At 41.0% G+C, this 10079-nt stretch overlaps 1 protein-coding gene across 1 annotated transcript in view; it reads right to left on the bottom strand.

The window, feature by feature from the left end:
* Positions 1-833: 833 nt before the first annotated feature.
* The window catches only part of c5 (complement component 5), a 62516-nt gene continuing 53270 nt past the window's right edge, over positions 834-10079 (bottom strand). Inside the window, exons 29-40 of the mRNA XM_020472324.2 lie at positions 8164-8319; positions 7739-7801; positions 5574-5667; positions 5219-5258; positions 4494-4596; positions 3174-3248; positions 2891-2996; positions 2712-2798; positions 2435-2524; positions 2173-2256; positions 1408-1546; positions 834-1280 (exon numbers count right to left, since the gene is read on the bottom strand). Coding sequence (XP_020327913.1) covers positions 1148-1280; positions 1408-1546; positions 2173-2256; positions 2435-2524; positions 2712-2798; positions 2891-2996; positions 3174-3248; positions 4494-4596; positions 5219-5258; positions 5574-5667; positions 7739-7801; positions 8164-8319 — 1170 coding nt within the window. The 3' untranslated portion in view covers positions 834-1147. The remainder of the gene's footprint in view (positions 1281-1407; positions 1547-2172; positions 2257-2434; positions 2525-2711; positions 2799-2890; positions 2997-3173; positions 3249-4493; positions 4597-5218; positions 5259-5573; positions 5668-7738; positions 7802-8163; positions 8320-10079) is intronic.

Below are 10079 nucleotides of genomic sequence, written 5' to 3'. Positions count from 1 at the left end.
GCATTGGATAGCATGGTATTGTACTCATGGATGCCAAGGGAAGTCATGATCTCCACCCCCCCCCCCCCCCCCCCCTTCCAAAAAAAACATACTGAAGAATTTCTTTAGTCTCTGTTTCATACAATGTATATCACTGGAGAAAGCATCAGAGTGAACGAAACAGCGCCCCTCGGTTATGTGTAGCCCATCTAACTGATGCTGTCTGGTCAAAAGGAGTATGATGTTGTTGCCCGTAGCACTGAATGCAAGGGACACCATCGAGCATTTGCCCTCTCTTGATATATTTTATAGCCAGTTAGCGTTGAGCTAAACTGAGTGAGCTCAGCTGTGAATGGTCCTGGCACACCAAAATAAAGTGTCAAGGGAAACCAGTTTGGTTTTGGCTTCACAGCAATCACATCACATCAGAAGCCAAACGTCATTGACAGAAAACTTGAATTGTTACATCTCGTTGTGTCGTTATCCTCTGGTGGCTAGCTAGCAAACAAATAGTCCCTTTCCTAAATTAGCCACAGATGGAGATAGGGATTTGGACATGTGGTTTTACTTCATTCTCCGTACTGGCCAATGATTATAAAGGCGATTCTGATCCAACTATAAATTCATATTATGCCCCTGGCCTGAAAGGATAGAAAGGTCAACATGTAGCTAATGTGTCTTCTTATTGTCTCAGCCTTAGGCCTATATCTCAGTGTCAAGGTACAGGTTATGAACTAACAGGTTATAGAGCAAACAATGCAATTATCACAACACATAGGTTGTAATATCTATTTTTTTTCCCTGGCTTGGCATCCCAGATGATGTTACACACAGCTACTGACACACACACGAAATCCATATCATCTGTTTATTTGTACAAAATTAATGAGACCTATGGCATGGTTATGTATTCCTAATAATCCTAAAAACACCATATCATAAAATTATGTTGTGTCTTTCTGAGTTAGTATCTTGCTGTTTCCTTTTATATTTAGCTGCTATAAAACAAAAAATGCCTAAATGCGTCTAAAGCAACCTTTGCCTGCTCATAGTTGTCATGTGATGCACACCAGATGATGTCATCAGTGTCTCCTGAACTTAAACCTGCCGTTTTTTGTCTTGTGCTGGAGATTATGAATTTGGTGTTGAAAAAGGGTGAAGTGCCCCTTTAACAGCCTTCAAATAGAACACGTTCTGCATAATCATTCAGAATGTCTACATATTTAGTGCAGGCGGGACTTCCCTCACATTCAGTTGGCCACATCTCAACTGTAGCCTGGGAATCCAAAGGGTATCTATACCTGAAACATAGGGTTAGGGTCAGACCTGAATCAAAAAAGCCGTGGTTATAGTGCAACAGTATATTGTCAGTAGCCAAGTTTTATAATATTTTTGTAATCCAAAATAAAGACCAATGCACACACTCACTTATAACTTCTGCCAACTCGTATCTGCATGCTGTCTGCACCCATGATCAGGTACTGCCCACCAATCTTCATATCCACAGAACTGCAACTGGCCTTTTTGACAAATTCCACCTCTGTGTTGATATTGACATTGTCCAACCCTGTCATTTACACAAAACAGGAATAAAGTTAAACACATATACAGTATATCACAAAAGTGAGTACACCCCTCACATTTTTGTAAATATTTGAGTATATCTTTTCATGTGACAACACAGCATCTTCAAATGGAAGGTGTAGGAGTGCAAGGTCTCTAACATCCACCAGCTCCGTGATGTCGTCATGGAGGAGTGGAAGAGGACTCCAGTGGCAACCTGTGAAGCTCTGGTGAACTCCATGCCCAAGACGGTTAAGGCAGTGCTGGAAAATGAGGGTGGCCATACACAATATTGACAATTTGGGCCCAATTTGGACATTTTCACTTAGGGGTGTACTCACTTTTGTTGCCAGCGGTTTAGACATTAATGGCTGTGTGTTGAGTTATTTTGAGGGGACAGCCAATTTACACTGTTATACAAGCTGTACACTCACTACTTTACATTGTAGCAAATTGTCATTTCTTCAGTGTTGTCACATGAAAAGATACTCATATTTACAAAAATGTGAGGGGTGTACTCACTTACTGTACACATACATACAATATATATACATACATACATACATACATACATACAATATATATATTTCTTACTTCACTTTAAAAAGTTTTTATAGGAGATAGACTTACCCCTTTTGAAGGGATCCTCCACATTTGCCACATAAGTACTAAAATCACCTTCTTCCGCAATGGATTTGATTTTTACCTTGAAAGCTGTGAGAAAAGACGCAAACATATCATATGCAAGTCCTCCTAAACGAAACAAATAGAATAAGCTCATCATACCAAAAAGACTGCCTACAAATGAGAAATGTCTTCCATAAATCAATTGGGCATTGGAGACCATTTTTACTGATGAGGTGGTAAAAGTTCTAACAAAGTATCATCTTACCATATTTTATATTGTCACGGCAGGTAGTTTGTCTTCTTTTCTCAGCAGTGATGCTGGGATCCATCTCTGATTTGAAGTTGCAGCATTCCGCTATCATCACAGCAACGGATTGCAGTCACAAATAAAAATAAACAAAGTAATCACCCATAATTTACATTAACTTGAACAAATGACCAACCAGATTTATCCAAACCCACTCATGTTCCACCCTCCATACATCTTCAATGCTTATAATTTACTTGCAAACACCACTGTCCTCTGAGCCCATATGACTTACCTGCCATGCAGTGGCACTGTTCCCCTACACAAAGCCGCAGTAGCTTGGTTTCTATAGGAGGGGAGTAGAGCTTGGAACATTGGCTCTCTGTGGAGCAATAGAGAAGGATTATTTTAAAGTTGCTCAAACTTCCTGTGGGATATTAGTTTCTATGGGTTTTGTTTTCCGCCATACTGTACCTTGATCATTGTACTCGTAGATTTTAAACAAGGAAGCACTGACCATGCCAACTCGAAAGAGTTCTTTTATACGGAATCCCACACAGACGAATTGGTCAGAGGGGACCTGTAGTGTGAAAGGCAATGACAGTGTTAACATTATATGACACACTTGAACAAAATATAGGACTAAAGTATTAGGACAAATTTAAACTACAGTACAGGACTACATTATATGATTTATTTGAATGTCCACACCTAAACCACCATGTTCCAATAGCAGAAGAAGATAAGTGGAACTTACCGAGTCCAGCTGAAGCACAACCTTGTCTCCTGTGATCTTGTAGTCAGATATCACAGATTCCAGTCCATCCCGAAACTGTGAGTTGATCACACAACCAAAAACAGGCCATTTCATTCATGTGGAACAGTGTACAAATACACTGAACAAAAATATGGATTTTACTGAGTTACAGTTCATATAAGGAAATCTCTCAATTGAAATAAATAAATTAGGCCCTAATGTATGGATTTCAGATGACTGGGAATACAGATATGCATCCGTTGGTCAGAGATATCTTTAAAAAAAGGTTGTGGCGTGGATCAGAAAACCAGTCAGTATCTAGGTGTGACCACCATTTGCCTCATGCAGCGCTACATCTCGTTACATCTCCATAGAGTTGATCAGGCTGTTGATTGTGTTGTTCAACACCTCTTTAATGGCTGTGCAAAGTTGCTTGATTTTGGCGGGAACTGGAACGCGCTGTCGTACACGTAGATCCAGAGCATCCCAAACATGCTCAATTGGTGACATGTCTGATGAATATGCAGGCGATGGAAGAACTGGGACATTTTCAGCTTACAGGAATTGTGTACAAATTCTTGCAACATGGGGCCATGCATTATCATGTTGAAACATGAGGGGATGGCGGCGAATGAATAGCACAACAATAGGCCTCGGATCTCGTCACAGTATCTCTGTGAATTCAAATTGCCATCGATAAAATGCAATTGTGTGTGTTGTCCATAGAAAACTGTCAGGTCAAGACCCTGGTGAGGACGACGAGAATGCAGAACGACGATTTCTGACAATTTGTGCAGAAATGATTGTTGTCAAAACCCACAGTTTCATCAGCTGGCTGGTCTCAGATGATTCCGCAGGTAAAGAAGCTGGATGTGGAGGTCCTAGGCTGGTTGGACGTACTGCCAAATTCTCTAAAACGACAATGGAGGCTGCTTATGGTAAAGAAATGAACATTACATTTTCTGGCAACCACTCTGGTGGACAATCCTGCAGTCAGCATGCTAATTGCACGCTCCCTCAACTTGAGACATCTGTGACACATTTTAGAGTGGCCTTTTATTGGTGCACCTGTGTAATGATTATGCTGTTTAATCAGCTTCTTGATATGCCACACCTGTCAGGTGAATGGATTATCTTGGCAAAGGAAAAATGCTCACTAACAGGGATGTAAACAAAGTTGTGCACACAATAGGAGAGAAATATTTTTTTTGTGCATATGGAACATTTCTGGGATCTTTTATTTCAGCTCATGAAACATGGGACCAACACTTGATCAGTGTAGATTTAGGAGAAAGTGGAAAACATGAATATGTTAATTACCATATTCAGATCTTCTTGGAAGGGTTGCACCCCAGTGGGTAGTTGAATTTCCATGACTGTGAGGCTGGAGTCAGTGAATACCTCGTTTGGAGGGGGATTGTATCTTTAAAACATATGAGACAATTTAAGCACTGTTCTATGAAGTATATTTTACTATACAGAAATGCACATTGTCTTTACAGTGGTGGAGATAGCGTTAGGTTTTCTTTGTATTTTAATTACATTAAAACAGATACAAAAAACACCTTATGGAACAGCGGGGACTGTGAAGCAACACAAACATTGACACAGACACACGCATACACATGCACACACATACACACGTGCGCGCGCAATACATACACATGGATTTAGTACTGTAGATATGTGGTAGTGGTGGAGTAGGGGCATGAAAGCACACAGTGTGTTGTGAAATCTGTGAATGTATTGTAATGTTTTAAAATTGTATAAACTGCCTTAATTTTGCTGGACCCCAGGAAGAGTAGCTGCTGCTTTGGCAGCAGCTAATGGGGATCCATAATAAATTCAAATACAAATAAAATGATGGTGATTTACTCAATAAATTACTGTGAACTAATATATAGTGTGTGACTCTATTTATTTTCATAGCTTATAGTTTATTCTCCGTCAGTCAGCACCTCGACATAAAATCATTTCCTCTGGGTGTGCGCCAGCTCATGTTTTTTATTCGATTAATTTAAAAAAACACAAAATATTTTACTCACTTTGCACATGCGACAATTCGAGACGAATGCAGCATAGTATCTGGTGAAGTAGAAATTAAAGCTACAGTACCAGTCAAACGTTTGGACACACCTACTCATTCCAGTGCTTTTCTTTATTTTTACTATTTTCTACATTGTAGAATAATAATGAAGACATCAAAACTATGAAATAACACATATGGAATCATGTAGTAACAAAAAAAAGTGTTCAACAAATCAAACTAGTTCAAATAAAGAAAATCCTTGTAATGAGTAGGTGTGTCCAAACTGTTGACTGGTACTGTATATTTGTTTCCATGTTTATTGTGAGAGAAATGGTTTTAGTAAGTTTACAGACATTGATTCACTGTCATACCTTTGGACTTTTTGTTAGGATGATGCACTTCAATGGAAATGTCAAATTTGCAGTTTTTGTTGGTCTCTGTTGTTTTATAATAAACGGTTTTCATCTGTTGTCAGATAAGAATTGAGCATACTGTTTAATGGGGCAATCTAGAGTTGAAACAACAATTGGGTATGACAGTTGAACTAAGCTCATGAGGCATAAAATAAATTATTCAAGAATGAATGGGTATATGTAAATCATTACTTAAATGTACAGTGGCAAGATAAAGTATGTGAACCCTTTGGAATTACCTGGATGCATTAATTGGTCATAACATTTGATCTGATCTTCATCTAAATCACAACAATAGACAAACATAGTGGGCTTAAACTAATAACACAAATTATTGTATTTTTCTTGTCTATATTGAATACATTATTTGAACATTCACAGTGTACGTTGGAAAAAGTATGTGAACCCCTGGGCTAATGACTTCTCCAAAAGCTAATTGGAGTCAGGAGTCAGCTAACCTGGAGTCCAATCAATGAGACAAGATTGGAGATGTTGGTTAGAGCTGCCTTGCCTTATAAAAAACACTCACAAAATTTGAGTTTGCTATTCACAAGAAGCATTTCCTGATGTGAACCATGCCCTGAACCAAAGAGATCTCAGAAGACCTAATATTAAGAATTGTTGACTTGCATAAAGCTGCAAAGGGTTACAAAAGTATCTCTAAAAGCCTTGATGTTTATCAGTCCAGGGTAAGACAAATTGTCTATAAATTGAGAAAGTTCAGCACTGTTGCTACTCTCCCTAGGAGTGGCCATCCTGCAAAGATAACTGCAAAAGCACAGCTCAGAATGCTCAATGAGGGTAAGAAGAATCCTAAACTGTCAGCTAAAGACTTACAGAAATCTCTGGAACATGCTAACATCTCTGTTGACGAATCTACGATACGTAAAACACTAAACAAGAATGGTGTTCATGGGAGGACACCACGGAAGAAGCCACTGCTGTCCAAAAAACCCCATTGCTGCTCGTCTGAGGTTTGCAGAAGTGCACCTGGATGTTCCACAGCGCTACTGTCAAAATATTCTGTGGACAGATGAAACTACAGTTGAGTTGTTGGTGTGCTGTGCCTTCCAAACATCAAAACCTCATCCCAACTGTAAAGTATGGTGGAGGGAGCATCATGGTTTGGGGCTGCTTTGCTGCCTCAGGGCCTGGATAGGTTGCTATCATCGACGGAAAACAGAATTCCTAAGTTTATCAAGACATTTTGCAGGAGAATGTTAGGCTATCTGTCCGCCAATTGAAGCTCAACAGAATTTGGGTGATGCAACAGGACAACGACCCAAAACACAGAAGTAAATCAACAACAGAATGGCTTCAACAGAAGAAAATACGCCATCTGGAGTGGCCCAGTCAGAGTCCTGACCTCAACCCGATTGAGACGCTGTGGCATGACCTCAAGAGAGCAGTTCACACCAGACATCCCAAGAATATTGCTGAACTGAAACAGTTTTGTAAAGAGGAATGGTCCAAAATTCCTTCTGACCGTTGTACAGGTGTGATCCGCAACTACAGAAAACGTTTGGTTGAGGTTATTGCTGCCAGAAAGGTCAACCAGTAATTAAATCTAACGGTTCACATACTTTTCCCACCCTGCACTGTGAATGTTTGCACGGTGTGTTCAATAAAGACATGAAAACTTATAATTTTGTTGTGCGTTATTAGTTTAACCAGACTGTTTGTCTATTGTTGTGACATAGATGAAGATCAGATCAAATTTTATGGCCAATTTATGCAGAAATCCAGGTATTTCCAAAGGGTTCACATACTTTTTCTTGACACTTTATGTTTCAATCACAGAACTGCATCTTTAATGTGAGCATGAAATAAGACTTTAAGATATATTTTTAAATTATACCTTCATTTAACTAGGCAAGTCAGTTAGGAACATATTCTTATTTACAATGACAGCCTAACCCGGCCGACGCTGGGCCAATTGTGCGCCGCCCTATGGGACTCCCAATCACAGCCAGATGTGATACAGCCTGGAATCAAACCAGTGACTGTAGTGATGCCTCTTGCACTGAAATGCAGTGCCTTAAACTTAAACCACTCGGGAGCCCATAATCAACTTCTGTTTAGAAGGACATTGAGTAACGCAACAGAGGATAGATGGAACTTACCTGGACAATGGAGACTCCTGTACCAAAGCCTGTGGACACTCTGACATCTTTATCCTCAGTCACCTGATAAATGAGACACAGTATGACTGTATAATCATGAATTAGATGGGAGACAGAAAATAGCGAGGAAACATACAAACACAGGACATGAGAGATATAATATATAGTCTGTACTGCAACTTCAGGGTTCATTTAGCAAAGATCAGTATGAAATGTGCCATAGGGGTAGATGCTGAAGAAACTACATCAGTACATAAATGATTGAGATCATGATCAGGTTATACTGCAAATATCATTGACCCGATACATCATAGTCACAGGAAAACCCAAGGAAAAGATGGTCTCATTAAGAAGAAGTGGTCTTTTTGCAGGCAGTGTGTAAATTTGGGGTCACACAGTGTGTGAGGGTGGAGGTTAGCCCTTACCTCTATTGGTTTGCCCACAGGTTTCTTCTGGGTGAGCACAATATTCCCCAGATGTTCCCTCGTCTTTATGTAGGACGCCTCAATCAACAGATCCAGCTTGGTATATTTGACCACTCTGCTGTACTCAGTCAGAGCCTCCAGGGTGAGAATAGTGTCCTGTGTAGAGATGACATACAGTAGTGTGATGAAGAAGGTGTAGGTGGTCCTCTGTAAGTGGTCTTCTGTAGCTCAGCTGGTAGAGCATGACACTTGCAACACCAGAATAGTCAGTTCAATTCCTGGGACTTACGTTAAAATATATGCATGACTGTAAGTCGCTTTGGATAAAAGCGTCTGCTAAATGGCATATATTATGTAAGGGATAATCAACAAGGGGCTATGTGTTATGGAAATTATTGAACAAAGTGGAAGGTATGTGCCATGACTAGTGGTGGGGAGTCCATTCCTCAACTCCCATTTCTGTGTGTCTAGCCTCTATTCCGCTAGGGATCGAGTCCCTACGAGTCAGTATTTTGCAATGGAGGAAACTAGCTAGTTGCCATAGGCTACTTCCGAGAACGCCAACTCTCGCAACTTTTACAGCAAAGGAAGAAGCAGCTAGCCAGGGAGGGAGAGAGGGGAGGGGCACAGCCAGGCATGCCGGCCACCAGGCCGTCAGTCAGAACCGTGCATCCAAAACAAATCAAATTTTATTTGTAACATGCGCAGAATACAACTGGTGTAGAAACTTACAGTGAAATGCTTACTTACAAGCCCTTAACCAACAATGCTTTAAGAAGTTAAGAAGAAAAATGTGTTAAGTAAAAAATAGATAAGTAGAAAAATACAAAAATAAACGTAACAAATCATTAAACAGCAGCAGTAAAATAACAATGGTGAGGCTATATACAGGGTGTACCGGTACAGAGTCAATGTGCGGGGGGATCGGTTAGTTGCGGTAATTGAGGAAATATGTACTTGTAGGTAGAGTTATTAAAATGACTATGCATATATAACAGAGAGTAGCAGCTGTGTAGAATGGGGGGGGGGGCAATGCAAATAGTCTGGGTAGCCATTTGATTAGATGTTCAGGACACTTATGGCTTGGGGGTAGATGCTGTTTAGAAGCCTCTTTGACCTAGACTTGGTGCTCTGGTACCGCTTGCCAAGCGGTAGCAGAGAAAACAGTGTATGACTAGGGTGGCTGGAGTCTGACAATTTTTAGGGCTTTCCTCTGACACCACCTGGTATAGAGGTCCTGGATGGCAGAAAGCTTGGCCCCAGTGATGTACTGGGCCATACGCTCTGTAGTGTCTTACGGTCGGAGGCCGAGCAGATGCCATACCAGGCAGTGATGCAACCAGGATGCTCTCGATGGTGCGCTGTAGAACCTTTTGAGGATCTGAGGACCCATGACAAATCTTTTCAGTCTTCTGAGGGGGAGTAGGTTTTGTCGTGCCCTCTTCACAACTGTCTTGGTGTGCTTGGACGATGTTAGTTTGTTGGTGATGTGGACGCAAAGGAACCTGAAGCTCTCAACCTGCTCCACTACAACTCCGTCAATGAGAATGGGGGCGTGCTCGGTCCTCTTTTTCCTGTCGTCCATAATCATCATCTTTGTCTTGACCATGTTGAGGGAGAGGTTGTTATCCTTGCACTACACGGTCAGGTCTCTGACCTCCTCCCTATAGGCTGTCTCATCATTGTCGGTGATCAGGTCTATCACTGTTGTGTCATCGGCAAACTTAATGATGGTGTTGGAGTCGTGCTTGGCCATGCAGTCATGAACAGGGAGTACAGGAGGGGACTGTTCATGCACCCCCGAGGGGCCACCGTGTTGAGGATCAGCGTGGTGGATGTGTTGTTACCTACCCTTACCACCTGGGGGCGGCCCATCAGGAAGTCCAGGATCCAGTTGCAGAGGGAGATGTTTAGTC

The sequence above is a fragment of the Oncorhynchus kisutch genome, linkage group LG3 (assembly GCF_002021735.2).
Source record: "Oncorhynchus kisutch isolate 150728-3 linkage group LG3, Okis_V2, whole genome shotgun sequence".
Classification (NCBI taxonomy): Eukaryota; Metazoa; Chordata; class Actinopteri; order Salmoniformes; family Salmonidae; genus Oncorhynchus; species Oncorhynchus kisutch.
Note: the sequence above shows the minus strand (reverse complement) of the source record. Positions and strands in the feature narration are given on the sequence as shown.